General features: G+C 45.8%; 1 protein-coding gene across 1 annotated transcript in view; it reads left to right on the forward strand.

The window, feature by feature from the left end:
* The window catches only part of LOC144593752 (gamma-aminobutyric acid receptor subunit rho-2-like), a 49057-nt gene extending 46311 nt beyond the window's left edge, over window positions 1-2746 (forward strand). Inside the window, exon 9 of the mRNA XM_078399799.1 lies at window positions 1011-2746. Within this exon, the coding sequence (XP_078255925.1) occupies window positions 1011-1322 (312 nt within the window). The 3' untranslated portion in view covers window positions 1323-2746. The remainder of the gene's footprint in view (window positions 1-1010) is intronic.
* Window positions 2747-19982: the final 17236 nt, after the last annotated feature.

The following is a 19982-nucleotide window of genomic DNA, read 5'->3' on the forward strand; positions in this document are numbered from 1 at the left end:
CCATTTGTGTGAAAAAGTTTCCCCTTCAGATTCCTATTAAATCTTTTCCCCTTCACCTTGAACCTATGTCCTCTGGTCCTCGATTCCTCTACTCTGGGCAGGTGACTGTGCCTATTCCCGATCTATTCCGCTCATGATTTTATGCACCTCTATAAGATCACCCCTCATCTTCCTAGGAATAGAGACCCAGCCTACTCAACCTCTCCCGAGAGCTCACACCCTCTAGTCCTGGCAACAGGACTAGTATATATTTTGATGTATTTTTGTACTAGCTACTGCTGTCAGCGGAGGGGCATCAGCCTTTAATAAAATACTAGACCAAATCGACACATTGGGCCCAAACCTCTCCTGCATTGGTGCAGCACCCTCTCCCCCCTCCCCTCCCCCTCCCACCCTCTCTCCCCTCCCCCACATCCCCTCCCCCCCCACACCATCCACCTCAACCACCCTTATCCTCCCTCCTCCCCCCCCCTCCCTCCACCCCCTCCCCCCGCCCTCTCTCCCTCCCTAGGAGATAGATTTAAACTTTAAAATGTGAATAACTTTAAAACTATAACACCAATTTCAATGACACTTCTTCCATTAGCACCAAAGGGACGACGGTGAGTAAGGCGGGCCTAAAATTGTTGTGCTATCGTGTACCGTTTTGGCTGTAGTTCAGGAACAAACAAACAAACAAACGAGAGTTTTAGTATATAGATTGTTAGCTCCCTTTGCTATTTGTCTTAGTGAACAGCAACACAAAAGAACCCTGGGATACGACAAGGTGGGTTAAAAGTATTGGCAGGGGGCGAGTTGTGGAGGAAAAGCTGAGTGTGGAAATTCCAGAGCTTTGGGTCAAAAATGACAAGAAAGATTTGAATATATAATGCATCTTTCTGTCTCTCTTGCCCCTCAATGGTTACCCAAAAGGAGACAAATCGGTTCCAAACAGTTGAGGTCGTGAATGTAATTCCAGACTTCCTACTTTATCTTTGTGAAGCTGGATTTTTTTTTTCTCTCTTCTCCAGTTCCCCTGCACATGTGGTTTCCCCGGCAGCAAGACCATGCTGTTGGATGGTACCTACAGTGAGTCTGACGTCAACAGCCTGACTGGATTTACCGGGACTCCAATGATGACTCCGGATAGAGTCAAGCAGGACCGGATGGTGGTTCACTTGTCCATTGACGGAGAATCTAATCTACAAAAGAAGAAACGTCTTAGGAAATTTGTTGACAAGCGAATCATTATGAATACCCACTCAATTGACAAATATTCCAGATTGGTATTTCCAGCTTGTTATGTGTTTTTCAACTTGGTGTATTGGTCTGTATATCTATAGATACCATTCTGAATGAGTTTTTCCTCCTTTAAAACCAAAACGTGAATGACGCAGCATTTGTACAGTAAACGGAATGCACAAACTAAGAAAAAGAACATAAATGTGTGTGATATTAATGCATTTATTAATGAATTTGTTGTGGCTCTTATCTTGCTTTTGAAACTCTGCCTTGAAATTCAACATATATCCAACAGCCTAAACATAAATATTTATTTTTATGCAAATTTAAATATGTTTAAATTTAACCTTAATGAGAATTGGCTTGCTCACCAACCTTTCAGCTCCACAATTTGGGGTCAAATTAGCACAGAATGAGCTGATAAAAGTTTCCACTGTCTTCTTGGTGGTAATGATCCCGTACTTTAGACTTTAGAGATACAGCGCGGAATCAGGACCTTCGGCCCACTGAGTCAACACCGACCATGATCACTAACACTATCCTAAACACCAGGGACAATATACCATTTTTCCGAAGCCAATTAACCTACAAACCTGTATGTCTTTGGAGTGCGGGAGTGATTCAGAACACCCAGAGGAAACCCATACGGTCACAGGGAGAATGTATTAACTCCGTAGAGACAACACCGTAGTTAGGATTGAACCTGGGTCCCTGACGCTGTAAGGCAGCAGCTCTAAGATGGAAAGATGTCACAGTGGTGGCACGTTGGCGCAGCTGGTAGAACCGCTGCCTCACAGCGTCAGAGACTCTTGTTCGATCCTGACCTGCGCTGTCTGTGTGGAGTTTGCATGTTCTCACTGTGACTGCTTGGAATTCCTTCGGATGCTCCGGTTTCCTCCAATATCCCAAAGACGCGCAGGTTTGGAGAATAATTGGCCTCTTTAAAATTGCCCCCAGCGTGTCGAGAGTGGATGAGAAAATGGGATAATATAGAACTAGTGTGAACAGGTGACCAATGGTCGGTGTGGACTCGGTGGGCTGAAGGGCCTGTTTCCATGCTGTATCTTTTAACCTAAAAACTAAAAAATCAGACATCTGCAGCAACAGGTGCTCTTCTGAGTACGAAAGATTAAGGTTGATAGTGGGATCAGAGTAGAAACTAGTGCGTATTTAATATTACTCTCGTAGAGCCATTCAGCTGTTCAAAATGGGTGAACGGGCAACATAATGAAAAGATTAATTTCACCCACTGGAATCCTATTATCCAATTTCAAGACTGAACAATATAAAATGATGTAATAATTAAAAGAGTAACTTTTGACATTTTTACAATACTGTTAAATTTGGTCTACTGTGGGTGTAGAACAGGTGTCAAAATGTGGAGATTTAGTTATGGGGAATGGAGCCTGTAGTACAACTACATTAAAGATCTATTTATCATTGCAAACGACCTTCCATTTAATATAAAATTTAGCAAATCGGAGAAATGGAAATGAGTGGCAAGAAAATCTTTTGTGTATTATGATGATGATAATAATAATAATAATAATAAAATTGTTTCTTCTTCAGACCTCCGTGTCTCAGTTAAAACGATGTTTGCATGAATAAGCCAGATGACAAAATCTATTAAAAAAATGATTCCGGTCATCATTTACAGGACGCTCAAATATATAAAAAACTAAATCATTTAGGTTGTGTCTTTCATGAAGAAAAATGTCCCAAGATCTTTTACAGTAAACCCCAAAGATCAAACTACTTCCAGTGTCATCAAAGTAAATCCCAAGAGATACAAGGGGGAAAAGGGTAACTGGAGAGAGAGTGGGACCCCTCAGGAATCAAAGTGGTCACCTTTGCGTGGAGCCACAGGAGATGGGCAAGGTCCTCAATGAGTATTTCTCCTCTGTATTTACTGAGGAGAAAGACAGTAGGACGGAGGAACTTGGGGCTGTCAATGGAAGTGTCAGTCAGTGTTATGGTCAAAGAGGTGCTGGAGGTACTACCGAGTATGCAGGTAGACAAATCTCCAGGGCCTTATCAGATATATCTGAGGACATTACGGGAAACCAGAGAGGAAATTTCGGGAGCCCCGGTCGAAATTTATGATTCGTCCTTAAATACAGGAGAGGTGCCGGAAGACTAGAGGGTGGCAAATGTTGTGCTTTTGAAGAAGGGCTGCAGGGAAAATGCTGGGAACTATAGGCCGGTGAGCTTAACATCTACAGTTGGAAAGTCCTAGAGGGTATTCAGAGGGATAGGATATACAGACATTTAGACGGACAAACGAAGATTAGGGATAGTCGGCATGGTTTTGTAAGTGGGAGGTCGTGTCGCACAAAGCGCATTTGACAAGATTCCTCATGGTGGGCTGCTCTGGAAGGTTAGATCGCAGGGGTTCCAAGGAGAGATAGCTGAATGGATAGCAAATTGGCTCCATGGAAGGAAGCAGAGGGTGATGGTAGAACGTTGCTTCTCGGACTTGAGGCCTATGACTAGTGGTGTGCCTCAAGGTTCGGTGCTGGGCCCGTTGAGGAAGGATATTCTTGCTATTGAGGGCGTGCAGCGTAGGTTCACTAGGTTAATTCCCAGAATGGCGGGACTGTCGTATGTTGAAAGGCTGGAGCAATTAGGCTTGTATACACTGGAATTTAGAAGGATGAGGGGGGATCTTATTGAAATGTATAAGATAATTAGGGGATTGGACACATTAGAGGCAGGAAACATGTTCCCAATGTTGGGGGAGTCCAGAACAAGGGGCCACAGTTTAAGAATAAGGGGTAGGCCATTTAGAACTGAGATGAGGAAAAGCTTTTTCAGTCAGAGAGTTGTGAATCTGTGGAATTCTCTGCCTCAGAAGGCAGTGGGGGCCAATTCTCTGAATGCATTCAAGAGAGAGCTAGATAGAGCTCTTAAGGATAGCGGAGTCAGGGGGTTTGGGGAGAAGGCAGGAACGGGGTACTGATTGAGAATGATCAGCCATGCTCACATTGAATGGCGGTGCTGGCTCGAAGGGCTGAATGGCCTACTCCTGCACCTATTGTCTATTGTCTATTGTTACTGTTTTCCATCTACAATGGCTTGAATGGGAACATACGGCAAGTTTAGCAAGTTTGCTGATGATGCAAAAGTGGGTGGTTTTGCAAATCGTGAAGATTGTTGTGAAAAATTGCAGCAGAATCTTGATCGATGGGCCAGGTGGACTGAGGAACGGCCGATAGAATTTAATACAGGGAAATGTGAGGTGTTGCATTTTGGGAAGTCTAACATGGGCAGGACCTTCACGGTGACTGGTAGGCCTCTGGGGTGTGTTGTAGAGCAGAGGGATCTAAGATTACAGGTGCATGGTTCCTTGAAGGACGAGTCGCACGTAGATAAGGTGGTCAAAAAGGCTTTTGGCACATTGGCCTTCATCAGCCAGAGTATTGAGTATAGGAGAGTTGGGAGGTCATGTTGCAGTTGTAAAAGATGTTGCTGAGACCGCATTTAGATTATTGTGTTTAGATCTGGGCACCATGTTATAGGAAAGATGTTGGAAAGGGTACAGAGAAGATTTACAAGGATGTTGCCAGGACTAGAGGGTCTGAGCTATAGGGAGAGGTTGAGTAGGCTGGGACTCTATTCCCTGGAGCGCAGGAGGATGAGGGGGTGATCTTATAGAGGTGTATAAAATAATTGGAGGAAAGTGTCAGGTAGATTCACAGAGTAGGTGAATCAAGGACATAGGTTTAAGGTGAAGGGGAACAGATTTAATAGGAATCTGAGGGGTAACTTTTTCACAGAAAGGGTGGTGGCTGTGTGGAACAAGCTGCTAGAGGAGGTAGTTGAGGCTGGAACTATCCCAACATTTAAGAAACAGTTCGACAGGTACATGGATAGGACAGGTTTGGCAAAGGCAGGCAGGTGGGACTAGTTTTGCTGGGACATGTTGGCCGGTGTGGGCAAGTTGGGCTGAAGGGCCTGTTTCCACACTGTATCACTCTATGACTCTATAACGCTAAACAATCACACGTTTTGTGAAGGTATATTGTAGGAAGGAACTGCAGATGCTGGTTTACGCCAAAGATAGACACAAAATGATGGAGTAACTCAGCAGGACAGGCAGCATCTCTGGAGAGCAGGAATGGGTGACATTTCAGGTCGAGACCCGTCTTCAGAATCCTTCTTCTTCGACAGGTTCTTTGATTAAGGACATCTTGCTTCCACTATTGTTTTAACAAAGAACATAGAACAGTACAGCACACGAATGGGCTCTTCAACCCACAATGTTTGTGCCCAACATGATCAAATAAAATAAACTAAAGTTAAACTGATCTCATCGGCTTGTACATGATCTATATCCCTCTATTCCTTGCACTTCCACGTGCCAATCCAAAAGCCTCTTAAACGCCACTCTGGTATCTGGCTCCACCCCCACCCCTGGCAGTGCGATCCACGCCCCCAACACTCTCTGTGTAAAATAAAAGTGCCCCACACATCTCCACCAAACATTCCCCCACTCACCTTATCGCTATGACGTCCATGAAGATGAGTCTCACCCTGGCCACTCCATCTTCTCCCCTCTCCCATCAGGTAAGAGATACAGAAGTGTGAAAACGCACACCTCCAGATTCAGGGACACTTTCTTCCCACCTGTCATCAGGCAACTGAACCATTTAATCACCAACTAGAGAGTGGCCCTGGGCTACCATCTACCTCATTAGAGAGACTTGGACTATCTTTCATTGGATTTTACTGGCTTTATCTTGCACTAAACGTTATTCCTTTATCTTGTATGTGTATGCTGTGGGCAGCTCGATTGTAATCATGTGTAATCTTTCTGCTGACCATTAGCACATAACAAAAAGCTTTTCACTATACCTTGGTACACGTGACCACAAACTAAATTAAACATTAATTCAGTGTTGGACATTTCCACCCAGGACAAAAGGCTCTGGCTGTTAACTTTATCTCTGCCATTCATAATTTCTATCGTCTCCATTCGACGTTCCAGAGATTGTGGATTCTAAAGTGACTGATCAAGCCAATATAGAACTGCAGATTCTTCCCCAGGGGCGGTCACGGTGGCGCAGCGGTAGAGTTGCTGCCTTACAGCGCTTGTGGCGTCAGAGACCCGGGTTCGATCCTGACAACGGTGTGCTGTCTGTACGGAGTTTGTGCGTTCTCTCCGTGACTGCGTGGGTTTTCTCCGAGATCTTCGGGCTCCTCTCACACTCCAAAGACATACAGGTTAATTGGCTTGGTATAAGTGTCCATTGTCCCTAGTGTGTGTAGGATAGCGTTAATGTGCGGGGATCGGGATCGCTGGTCAGCACGGTGGGCCGAAGGGCCTGTTTCCACGCTGTATTTCTAAACTAAACTAAATTAAACTAGATGGGCGTTGGATGTTCCTGAAGAGTCAGGAGAGTGTGCGCGGTTTGTGGGATGATGCACTCCCTCTGCCATTTTTGCAGGGTTTCTGTCTTCCCAATTCCCAAAACCATCCTGAGTGCTGGTTCCTCACTTTGGAAAGAGAAAGTGTTAACGTTACAGATGAGCGACTCTTCATGAGAAAAAAAGAAGTAAGTCAGTCAGTAAGTTACTCCTGGTAGCCACCGAGTGTGGGTGAAACCAAAGGAGTTTCTCTGACACTGTGCCGTCCTGTGGCAGGTGGGGTAAGGTAAAGACGCTGTGTCTGTGTCATTTGTTTGCTGATGTGACTGTCCTACAGGGAAATGGCCGGCGGGACAGACTGTACGCAGCGAGGAACAAAAAGGCTGGCAGGTTGTTTCTTTTCTCTTTGTCCTCCTCTTCTCTGTTCAAGTTCCCGATTCCCACGCCAATGGAAACACACTCAAGGCATCTACTTTATCAAGTCGGAAACACAAGAGACTGCACAGTGGTGCAGCAGTAGAGTTGCCGCCTCACAGCGCCAGAGACCCGGGTTTGATCCTGGCCATGGGTGCTGTCTGTGTGGAGTTTGTACGTTCTCCCTGTGACCGTGTGGGTTTTTTCCAGGTGCTCCAGTTTCCTCCACATTCCAAAGATTAGAGAGCAGCCCTGAACTACTGTCTACCTCATTGGTGACCCTCGGACTATCTTTGACCGGACTTTGCTGGCTTTACCTTGCACTGAACGTTATTCCCTCCTCATGTATCTGTACACTATACATGGCTCAATTGTAATCATGTATTGTCTTTCCGCTGACTGGTTAGCATGCAGCAAAAGCTTTTCACTGCATCTCGGTACACATGGCAATGAACTAAACTGAAATGAAGACGTGCAGGTTTAGATTTAGATTTAAATTTAGAGATACAGCGCGGAAACAGGCCCTTCGGCCCACCAAGTCCGCGCCGCCCAGCGATCCCCGCACATTAACACTATCCTACACACACTAGGGACAATTTTTACATTTTCAATTAATCTACATACCTGTACGTCTTTGGAGTGTGGGAGGAAACCGAGGATCTCGGAGAAAACCCACGCAGGTCACGGGGAGAACGTACAAACAGACGGCGCCCGTAGTCAGGATCGAACCTGAGTCTCAGGCGCTGTATTCGCTGTAAGGCAGCAACTCTACCGCTGCGCCACTGTGCCGCCGGTTAATTGGCTTCTGTAAATTGTCCCTGGTGGGTAGAATAGAACTAGTGTACAGGGGATCGTAGGTCGGCAGAGACTCGATGTGCTGAAGGACTTGTTTCCACTGTGTCTGTAAACTAATGGGCGAGAACCTGGAGTGAAAGATAAATTGCCAGAGGAACTCAGCAGGTCAAGCAGCAACTGTGGTGGCGAACAAATGGTTGATGTTTCATAGAAACATAGAAAATAGGTGCAGGAGGAGTCCATTCGGCCCTTCGAGCCAGCACTGCCATTCATTGTGATCATGGCTGATCTTCCACAATCAATAACCCGTGCCAGCCTTCTCCCCATATCCCTTGGTTCCACTAGCACCTAGAGCTCTATCTATCTTTCTCTTAAATTCATCCAGTGATTTGGTCTCCACTGCCCTCTGTGGCGGAGAATTCCACAAATTCACAACTCTCTGGGTGAAAAAAGTTTCTTCTCACCTCAGTTTTAAATGGTCTTCCCTTTATTCTAAGACTGTGGCCCCTGGTTCTGGACTCGCCCAACATTGGGAACATTTTTCCTGCATCTAGCTTGTCCAGTCCTTTTATAATTTTATATGTTTCTATAAGATCCCCTCTCATCCTTCTAAACTCCAGTGAATACAAGCCTAGTCTTTTCAATCTTTCCTCATATGTTAGTCCCGCCATCCCAGGGATCAATCTCGTGAACCTACGCTGCACTGCCTCAATTACAAGGATGTCCTTCCTCAAATTAGGAGACCAAAACTGTACATAATACTCCAGATGTGGTCTTACAACTGTAGAAGAACCTCTTTGCTCCTATACTGAAATCCTCTTGTTATGAAGGCCAAGACTCTGCATCAGGACTTACCTGCCTATCCAACGAGTCTCAAAGGGTAAATATGGGAGGGCAATAAATGCCAACTATGCCAGGAAACCAGAGAATGAAAATAAAACACATTGTTCTCCATTTTGCACATTGAATGCGGATGTGAACGCTCAGCCAAGAGGTGGCGCTGTTTCAGAGGGCGATGGGAGCAGTGGGAATTGAACTTGCTCCACAAGCAATCTCGGATTTTTAATATTTTCCAATTTAAACAATGTTACTTAATCTCACTTTCCAGCAGTATCCTCTTTATACAGAATTAAAGTGTGATATTTATCAGACTGCAAGTGTTGTGTAGGGAAATTATTGTTACACTTGATCCACACTTACAGAGGGTAATCCTCTCTTTGAGTCCGTCACAGTCTCTGATTACTTTTTCATCTGGGTGTTTATAAATGTGTTCTTATTATCATTGAGAGATGAAAATTTAAAAAGAGAGCCTGTTTCTGAACAGGAAAGGGACAGTGGTGCATCAGAGACCTGGATTCAGTCCTGACCTTGGTACTGTCAATGTGGAGATTGCAGGTTCTTACTGTGACCCCATGTTCAATAGACAATAGACAATAGGTGCAGGAGGAAGCCATTCGGCCCTTCGAGCCAGCACCGCCATTCAATGTGATCATGGCTGATCATTCTCAATCAGTACCCCGTTCCTGCCTTCTCCCCATACCCCCTGACTCCGCTATCCTTAAGAGCTCTATCTAGCTTTCTCTTGAATGCATTCAGAGAACTGGCCTGCACTGCCTTCTGAGGCAGAGAATTCCACAGATTTACAACTCTCTGACTGAAAAGGTTTTTCCTCATCTCCGTTCAGAACGGCCTACCCCTTATTCTTAAACTGTGGCCCCTGGTTCTGGACTCCCCGAACATTGCGAACATGTTTCCTGCCTCTAACGTGTCCAACCCCTTAATAATCATATGTTTCGATAAGATCCCCTCTCATCCTTCTAAATTCCAGTGTATACAAGCCTAGTCGCTCCAGTCTTTCAACATACGGCAGACCGCCCATTCCGGGAATTAACCTAGTAAACCTACGCTACACGACCTCAATCGCAAGAATATCCTTCCTCAAATTTGGAGACCAAAACTGCACACAGTACTCCAGGTGTGGTCTCACTAGGGCCCTGTACAACTGCAGAAGGACCTCTTTGCTCCTATACTCAACTCCCCTTGTTATGAAGGCCAACATTCCATTGACTTTCTTCACTGCCTGCTGTACCTGCACGCTACCTTTCAGTGACTGATGCACTAGGACACCCAGATCTCGTTGTACGTCCCCTTTTCCTAACTTGACACCATTCAGATAATAATCTGCCTTCCTATTCTTACCACCAAAGTGGATAACCTCACACTTATCCACATTAAACTGCATCTGCCATGCATCCGCCCACTCACACAACCTGTCCAAGTCACCCTGCAACCTCATAGCATCTTCCTCACAGTTCACACCACCACCCAGTTCATCAGTGATAGGAGCAGAGTTAGGCCATTCGGCTCCTCAAGACTACTACGCCATTCAATCATGGCTGATCTATCTCGCCCTCCTAACCCCATTCTCCCCATAACCCCTGGCATCTGTACTAATCAAGAAACTATAAGGCTATCTCTGCCTTACAAATACCCATTGATGGCCTCCAAAGCCTTCTGTGGCGAAGAATTCCACAGATTCACCACCCTCAGATTAAAGAAATTCCTCCTTATTTCCTTCCTAAAGGAACGTCCTTTAATTCTGAGGCTATGACCTCTAGGCCTAGACTCTCCTACTAGTGGAAACATCCTCTCCGCATCCACTCTATCTGGGCTACTCCATCCACATGGGTTTCCTCCGGTTGCTCTGATTTCCTCCCACACCACAAAAAAATGTGGATGTATAGGTGGTGTAAATTCCCTCTCGTGCGTAGGAAATGGATGTAAAAGAGGGGTAACGTAGAATTAGTGTCGGATTTGTGATCAATGGTCGGCGTGGACTCAGTGGGCTGATGGGTCTGTTTCCGTGCTGCATCCTTCATTTTCAAGCATAGGAGATTGTTCTAAACAATGACTGGTGTCCGGCAGATGTAGGTTGTTATTCCCCTTGAGGTTTCACCAGCATCATCTCCCTCGATACGTAGACATCTCCCGCAGCTTGAGAACATTCCTCCACCTATGAATGCGGATTACAGGACTTATTTAGCAACGAAGCATCTTTGACCCAGACTCTTCTGCACAAACGCTGGGAATTGATAATTACAAACAGGAGCAATTCATTGCGTTTGCTGTTCCATTTCTCATGTTGACTGCGGAAGGCAGTATGTGCAGCAATGGCCTAAATCCTTTAATCTCTGAAGCTCATTATCGCTGTTTAATGTAGCCAAATGTAGGGCAGCCTGTGTCATAGAAACATAGAAACATAGAAAATAGGTGCAGGAGGAGGCCATTTGGCCCTTCGAGCCAGCACCGCCATTCATTGTGATCATGGTTGATCATCCACAATCAGTAACCTGTGCCTGCCTTCTCCCCATATCCCTTGATTCCACTAGCCCCTAGAGCTCTATCTAACTCATTTAAATTCATCCAGTGAATTGGCCTCCACTGTCTTCTGTGGTAGAGAATTCCACAAATTCACAACTCTCTGGGTGAAAAAGTTTCTTCTCACCACATTTTTAAATAGCCTCCTCTTTATTCTTAGACTGGGGCCACTGGTTCTGGACTCCCCCAACATTGGGAACATTTTTACTGCGTCTAGCTTGCCCAGTCCTTTTATAATTTTATACGCCTCTATAAGATCCCCTCTCATCCTTCTAAACTCCAGTGAATACAAACCCAGTCTTTCCAATCTTTCCTCATATGACAGTCCCGCCATCCCAGGGATTAACCTTATGAACCTACACTGCACTGCCTCAATAGCAAGGATGTCCTAGCTCAAATTAGGAGACCAAAACTGCACACAATACTCCAGATGTGGTCTCACCAGGGCACTATACAACAGCAGAAGGACCTCTTTGCTCCGATACTCAAATCCTCTCGTTATGAAGGTCAACATGCCATCAGCTTTCTTCACTGTCTGCTGTACCTGCACGCTTACTTTCAGTGACTGGTGCACAAGGACACCCAGGTCTCGTTGCACTTTACCTAATCTGACACCATTGAGATAATAATCTGCCTTCTTGTTTTTGCCGCCAAAGTGGATAACTTCACATTTATCTACATTATACTGCATCTGCCATGCATCTGCCCATTCACTCAACCTGTCCAAGTCACCCTGCAACCTCCTAAAATCCTCCTCGCAGTTCACACTGCCGCCCAGCTTTGTGTCATCTGCAAACTTGCTAGTGTTACTTCTAATTCCATCATCCAAATCATTAATATATATTGTAAATAGTTGCGGCCCCAGCACTGAGCCTTGCGGCACTCCACTCGCCACTGCCTGTCATTCTGAAAAGGACCCGTTTATTCCTACTCTTTGCTTCCTGTCTGCCAACCAATTCTCTATCCATGTCAACACTCTACCCCCAATACCATGTGCTCTAATTTTGCTCACCAATCTCCCGTGTGGGACCTTATCAAAGGTTTTCTGAAAGTCCAGATACACTACATCCACTGGCTCTCCTTCATCCATTTTACTTGTCACATCCTCAAAAAATTCCAGAACATTAGTCAATCAGGATTTCCCCCTCATAAATCCATGTTGACGTGGACCAATCCTTTTACCGCTCTCCAAATGCGCCGTTATTACTTTAATAATTGACTCCAGCATCTTCCTCGCCACCGATGTCAGGCTAACTGGTCTGTAATTCTCTGTTTTCTCTCTCGCTCCTTTCTTGAAAAGTGGGATAACATTAGCTACCCTCCAATTCACAGTAACTGATCCTGAATCTATTGAACATTGGAAAATGATTACCAATGCATCCATGATTTCTTGAGCCACCTCCTTGAGTACCCTGGAATGCAGACCATCAGGCCCCTGGGATTTATCAGCCTTTAGTCCCATCAGTCTACCCAATACTATTTCTCGCCTAATGAAAATTTCTTTCAGTTCCTCTGTCTCACTAGATCCTCTGTCCTCTAGCCTAGTACATCTGGGAGATTGTTTGTGTCTTCCTTATTGAAGATGGATCCGAAGTACCTGTTCAACTCTTCTGCCATTTCCTTGTTACCCATAATTTCACCAGTTTCTGCCTTCAAGGGACTCACATTTGTCTTTACTAATCTTTTTCTCTTAACATACCTAAAGAAACTTTTACTGTCCTTCTTTATATTCTTGGCCAGCTTCCCCTCGTACTTCATCTTTTCAGCCCGTATTGCCCTTTTTGTTACCTTCTGTTGACCTTTGAAAGTTTCCCAATCCTCTGGCTTCCCGCTACTCTTTGCTGTGTTATACATCTTTTCTTTTAGTTTTATTCCATCCCTAACTTCCCATGTCAACCACGGTTGCCTCTTACTCCCCTTAGAATCTTTCTTCCTCTTTGGAATGAAATGATCCTGCATCTTCTGGATTATGCCCAGAAATTCCTGCCATTGCTGTTCCACCGTCATTCCTGCTAGGATCCTTTTCCAGTCTACCTTGGCCAGCTCCTCTCTCATGCCTTCATAGTCCCCTTTGTTCAACTGCAACACTGACACTTCTGATTTAACCTTCTCCCTCTCAAATTGCAGATTAAAACTAATCATATTATGGTCACTACCTCCAAGCGGTTCCTTTACCTTGAGTTCCCTTATTAAATCTGGTTCATTGGACAACACTAAATCCAGAATTGCCTTCTCTCTGGTATGCTCCAGTACAAGCTGCTCTAAGAATCCATCTTGGAGGCACTCTACAAACTCCCTTTCTTGGGGTCCAGAACCAACCTGATTTTCCCAGTTTACCTGCATATTGAAATCCCCATAACCACAGTGGCATTACCTTTGTTACATGCCAATATTAGTTCCTGCTGCAACCTACACCCTATATCCGGGCTACTGATTGGGGGCCTGTAGATAACTCCCATTAGTGTCTTATCTTTACAATTCCTCAACTCTATCCACAGTGACTCTACATCGTAGACCCTATGACACCCCTCGCAAGGGACTGAATTCCATCCCTCACCAACAGAGCTACCCCACCTCCTCTGCCCACCTGCCTGTCCTTTCTATGGGACGTATAACCCTGAATATTCAGTTCCCAGTCCCGATCCTCCTGCTGCCATGTGTCTGAAGTCCTTCTCTTTAGCTTTGTCTTTCTCTGTCCTTCTCTTTAGTGGTACGAATAGCATCCTTGTGAAAACAATGGATAAATAAATATGCAATACCTCGTCACCTCAGGCCCTACATTTCCAAGACCTGAAACACTGAGCTCAAGAGAGAGTTGACTTTTTCAATTGGCAGCTCTTCTTAAAATGTAAATGCATTAAATGTAAAGGTTTAATCTCCGTAATTGGCAAATTTCAGTGAATTAAAATTCCTAAGCATATGTTACTTGCCTTCATCTCAGACAGTTCCTTGGGTGCAAGTTTGACTTGCTTCTCTGAGTTCTGGAACATTTGGCACAGTGGCGCAGCTGGTACAGTTGCTGCCTCGGGTTCGATCCTGACCTCGACTGCTGTCTGTGTGGAGTTTGCACGTTCTCCCTGTGACCACGTAGGTTTCCTCCAGGTGCTCTGGTTTCCTCTCACGTCCCAAAGATATGTGGGTTCGTTTTACTTATTGCACCTCTGTAAAATCGCCCGTAATGTGTATGGAGTGGATGAGAAAGTGAGATATCGTGGAAATAGCGTGAACGGGTGAAGGATGGTTGGCGTAAGCTCGGTGGGCCGAAGGGCCAGTTTCCTCCTTTGAGCGCTTCCAATACATGTTACCCAGCCTGCTCTTTCCCCACCTGGAGCAGTCACAGGCTAGAGATTCCCGTGAGCGGCCAAGAATGTCACTCCCTAGTTTGGTTTAGAGATATTCAACGTGGAAACAGGATCGAACCCGAGTCTCAGGTGCTGTAAAGCAGAAACTCTACCGCTGTGCCACCGTGCCGCCCAAACCTCCTGTTAAGGAGGTTGTGAGATCATCGTTGATTTTTTTGTTCTTTGTCCACATGCTAACCTTTAACCTTTTGCCGTGACGGAGCTCAAAATGGAGTGCTGGTGTATTGGGAGTTTGGTGCCATGAATGTGAATGACGTGGCCTTCCCAATGCGTAAGTAAGAGACACTAGAGACTGCAGGTGCTGGAACCTTGAGCAAAAGACAAAGTGCTGGAGGAACTCAGTACGTCAGGCAACATCTGTGGAGGGAATCAATAGGCGATTGGGGTCTGGCAAGCTTTATGCTAGTTCTAAAATCGTGACCTTTGAGTTTTCTTTTCCTCAGATGGTCAAAAGCTATGCTGGAGCATTGAGAGTGAGTGGAGGCCAATTCACTGGATGTATGAGTTAAATAGAGCTCTAGGGGCTAGCGGAATCAAGGGATATGGGGAGAAGGCAGGCAGGGGTTCCTGATTGTAGATGATCAGCCATGATCACAATGAATGGCGGTGCTGGCTTGAAGGGCCAAATAGCTTCCTCCTGCACCTATTTTCTATGTTTCTATGTAAATGGGTGGTGGGCCATGTTTTCCAGAGTCTTGTCATCGACCCCCACTGTCAAAGGGTGTGGTTGGGGAACAGGACCAGGTAAATATAACATAAGGATTAAGCAGTGGTTAGTCCAACGTGTTCAGTAGTGGTCAAGGTGCTGGTGATGTGGACATCCTTGGTATTTTGCACTCAATGACACTATATAATAGGTGGCAGGATCTAATGCTATTGCAGATTATAAGGTCCAGTGTTTGTCTCCCCAACGAAGATGGCCGTTTCCTGACACCATATCCTCTCAAGGCCATAGCCCATAGTCATGAGGTTATCTTCAGATATGGTCTCACCAGATGTAAATCAAGTCACCGTTTCAACAGTGCTTCTTTGTTTTTGTGTTCCCAGCATTTCTCTCTGTCTCTGTCTCTGTCTCTGTCTCTGTCTCTGTCTCTGTCTCTGTCTCTGTCTCTGTCTCTGTCTCTGTCTCTGTCTCTGTCTCTCTCTCTCTCTCTCTCTCTCTCTCTCTCTCTCTAGCCAGCTGCAGGGCAGCACAGTGGTACAGTGGTAGAGTTGCTGCCTCACAGCACCAGATTCCCCAGTTCAATCCTGACGTCGGGTGATGTCTGTGTGGAGTTTGCACATTCTCCCTGTGGCTGCGTGGGTTTCCTCCGGGTGCTCCGGTTTCCTCCCACATCTCAAAGACGCACGGGTTTGTGGGTTAGGCGACCTCCGTAAATTGCTCCTGGTGTGCACTCGGGGCCGAACCACCGGCATTGACCAGACCCACGCCGCCAAGAACGAGGAGGGGGCTTGGAACATCAGGGCGGAGTCCCTGGGGGCCGAGGTGGACAGGCCGCGTCACGGAGAACAATGGAGACCCGGCGCGGCAGGGGGGGGGCGACGAACGAAGAAGGGTTCAACAATATTTAAGGGTAGGAAAGAACTGCAGATGCTGGTTTAAATCGAAGGTATTTATTCACAAAATGCTGGAGTAACTCAGCGGGTCAGGCAGCATCTCTGGAGAGAAGGAATGGGTGATGTTTCGGGTCTCGATCCGAAACATCACCAATTCCTTCTCTTCAGAGATGCTGCCTGACCCGCTGAGTTACTCCAGCATTTTGTGTCTACCTAATATTTAGGGGTAGTTTTGTAACTTTATCGGTGCCTTGTGGCGACACTTTTGTGTACTGTACACGCAAAAACCAAAGAATTTCACTGTACCTTCACGGTACATGTGACAATAAAGTATCTATCTAGCTAGTGGGATAACTAATGTTTCCTTGGTGGGCCGAAGAGCCTATTTCCCTCCTGTATCTCCAAAGCTAAACTGAAACAGCATCCTCCCAAATCCTGTCGGGATACTTGACATCAAGTCTCCAGCTTTAATCCTTCACCGCAGTCCTGGTTTGTGCGACACGGTGGCGCAGTGGTAGAGTTGATGCCTCACAACGCTTGCAGCACCGGACACCTGGGTTCGGTCCCGACTACATGTGCCGTCTGTACGGAGTTTGTACATTCTCCCCTGGATCTGCGTGAGTTTTCTCCGAGATCTTCGGTTTCCTCACGCACTCCAAAGACGTACAGGTTTGTAGCTTAATTGGCTTGGTAAATGTAAAAATTGTCCCTAGTGGGTGTTAATGTGTGGGGATCGCTGGTTGGCGCGGACCCGGTGGGCCGAAGGGCGGTATCACCTAACCTAAACTAAACCTAAACTCCCCTCCCAGTCACTCACTTTGTCCCTACTTCACTCGCCACACCTGCCCCTGCTCCCAGTCCTATCTTGCACCCAACCCACTGCTGCCCCCTCCTGGTTACACACTTTAACGCAGCTTCTGAGGAACTCCCTCGTGGGATTAAGCGAACGACTCGCGATCCTCCGCCAACACCGACCTACAGAACCGGTATGCCAATGTCATCAGCACAATTATTGACCAGGCCCGGAAAGCCACTGATGTGACCAAAGGGAACCTCAACTCCAATATTGAAAAAGTACTGGCCTCAGTCCAGAACAAGGCCAAGACCTCGATATCGGAACTGCGAGGTCAGAGTGAGCTGGGTCCAGGCTGCAGCTTCAAGGGCGGAGTTGGGCCGAGGTGGATGGGCTGCGCTGCCAAGAGCAAAGGGGGACTCGGCGTGGTTGCGGAGGGGGGGGGTCGAAGAAGGGATGAGTACATTTTGTAATTCTGTTGTGTGCTTTGTATGCAATAACTGAGAATTTCACTCTACCTAAGTACACATGACAATAAAGTATCATCATCACCATCTAGGCCAAACATTGTGCAATCCTCTGGCAAGGGGTAATCAATCAACAAGTCCCTCTTACTGACACAATGCTTAGGATACAATCATGTCTAAAAGATAAATATGAATTATCCTGTTGAACCTACGATGCTCCCAACACAGTTCCCTCTCCAGTGTTAATAATAATAATATATTCCTTTATTTGTCCCACACCGGGGACATTTGCAGTGTTGCAGCACCAAAGTGGATAGCAAGAGACATTCATTATAAATAAAAATAATGATAAGGATAATTGTCATCATTTACTGTGTTTGTTTTTACTGTTACTGTTAACTGTCCGTTGGCTGGTCTGCTGGGAGCAGTGCTGGTTGTGCAGTCTCACAGCAGCGGGAAGGAAGGACCTCCGATATCTCTCTTTCACACACTTGGGGTGAAGGAGTCTGTCACTGAAGGAGCTACTCAGTGCAGTGACAGTGTCCTGCATGGGGTGGGAGTCAATTTGGGGTGAAGAGGTGGGCTGAAAATCGAGCAGTGAGCTTTCATCATCTGGGGAGGCCTGGATATTGTGGCTGTGGAGAGGATGACACTGGGATGATTCAATGTCTAGATTTTCTCAATCAACTTCAAAAGATCATGTGATAGGAGCAGAGTTAGGCCATTCGGCCCATCAAGTCTACTCTGCCGTTCAATCATGGCTGATCTATCTCTCCCTCCTAACCCCATTCTCCTGCCTTCTCCCCATAACCCCTGACACCCGTACTAATCAAGAATCTATCTATCTCTGCCTTAAAAATATCAACTGACTTGGCCTCCACAGCCTTCTGTGGCAATGAATTCCACAGATTCACCACCCTCTGACTCAAAAAATGACTCCTCATCTCTTTTCTAAAGGAACGTCCTTTAATTCTGAGGCTATGACCACTGGTCCTCGACTCTCCCACTAGTGGAAACATTCTCTCCACATCCACTCTATCTAAGCCTTTCTCTATTTGGTAAGTTTCAATGAGGTCCTCCCACATCCTTCTAAACTCCAGTGAGTACAGGCCCAGTGCCGTCAAATGCTCATCATATGTTAACCCAATCAATCCTGGGATCATTTTCGTAAACCTCCTCTGGACCCTCTCCAACGCCAGCACATCCTTCCTCAGATCTGTGGCCTAAAATTGCTCATAATTTTGTAATCTCTGGGCTTGGAATCTGTGAATTAGCCTGTTTACCTTTGAGTAACCTCCCACCTCTAGTTTTCTTGAGAGGTGATGATGGTAACAAAATGACACTACAGTGAACCTTTACACCTTGGGAGGTCAATTAAGGAGCCATTATTAGATCAAGCTCGGATTACTGATTTTTACTTACAGTTCACCATTGATGATAATAATAATAATAATGCATTACATTTATATAGCGCTTTTCATATACTCAAAGACGCTTTACAGAGATTTAGAGAACATAGGGAAATGAATAAATAGATAAATAAGTAAATAAGTAAACGAACAGAGAAAGGAGACAGAAGGTGAGGTGACCTTCAGTGGTTGAAGGCAGTACTGAACAGGTGAGACTTCAGCGATGTTTTGAATGTGGTGATGCAATCCATCATTCATCATCAGTTCGAACACTAAATGTGCAGGACTAATAACAACACCACAATGCTGAGAACTATATTTTGCCTTCTGATACAGAGCGGAAACAGGCCCTTCAGCCCACCGAGTCTGTACCAACCATTGATCCCCGCAAACTAGCACTATCCTACACACACCAGGGACAATTTACCGTGATACCAAGCCAATTAACCTACAAACCTGCACGTCTTTGGAGTGTGGGAGGAATCCGGAGCTCCTGGAGAAAACCCACGCAGGTCACAGGGAGAACACACAAACTCCGTACAGACAGCATCCATAGTCAGGATCGAACCTGGGTCTCTGGCACAGCAACTCTACCGCTGTGCCACCGTGCCACCCTTTTGTACCTATAGTATTTGAGTTTAGCTTAATTATATTTATATATAGTACTAGACCAAGTGGACCCGTTGGGCCCAAACCTCTCCTGCATTGGTGCAGCACCCTCTCCTACCCCTCCCCCCTCCCTCCCTCCCCTCCCCCTCCCCCTCCCCCTCCCCCTCCCCCTCCCCCTCCCCCTCCCCCCCTCCCCTCCCCACTTCCCCTTCCCCTTCTCCATCCCCCTTATCCACCTTCCTCCCCCCTCCCTCCCTCCCCCTCCCTCCCTAGGAGATAGATTTAAACTTTAAAATGTGAATAACTTAAAAAATATAACACCAATTTCAATAAAGCTACTTGCTTTACCATTAAAGTGAGTAAGGTGGGCCTAAAATTGTCGAGCTATCGTGTACCGGTTTCGCTGTAGTTTGATCACAGATAAACAAACAAACGAGACTTTTAGTATATAGATTATCTATCTGATTGGATAGCATGCGAAACAAAGCTTTTCATTGTATATCAGTACATGTGACAATAATAAACCTCAACCTTTAACACACCTTATCAGATGTGAAATGTCTGATACTAATGGTATTCACTCCTAAAAAACAGCAAATAATGATCCTGG

This window comes from Rhinoraja longicauda, chromosome 5, assembly GCF_053455715.1.
Source record: "Rhinoraja longicauda isolate Sanriku21f chromosome 5, sRhiLon1.1, whole genome shotgun sequence".
Lineage (NCBI taxonomy): Eukaryota > Metazoa > Chordata > Chondrichthyes > Rajiformes > Arhynchobatidae > Rhinoraja > Rhinoraja longicauda.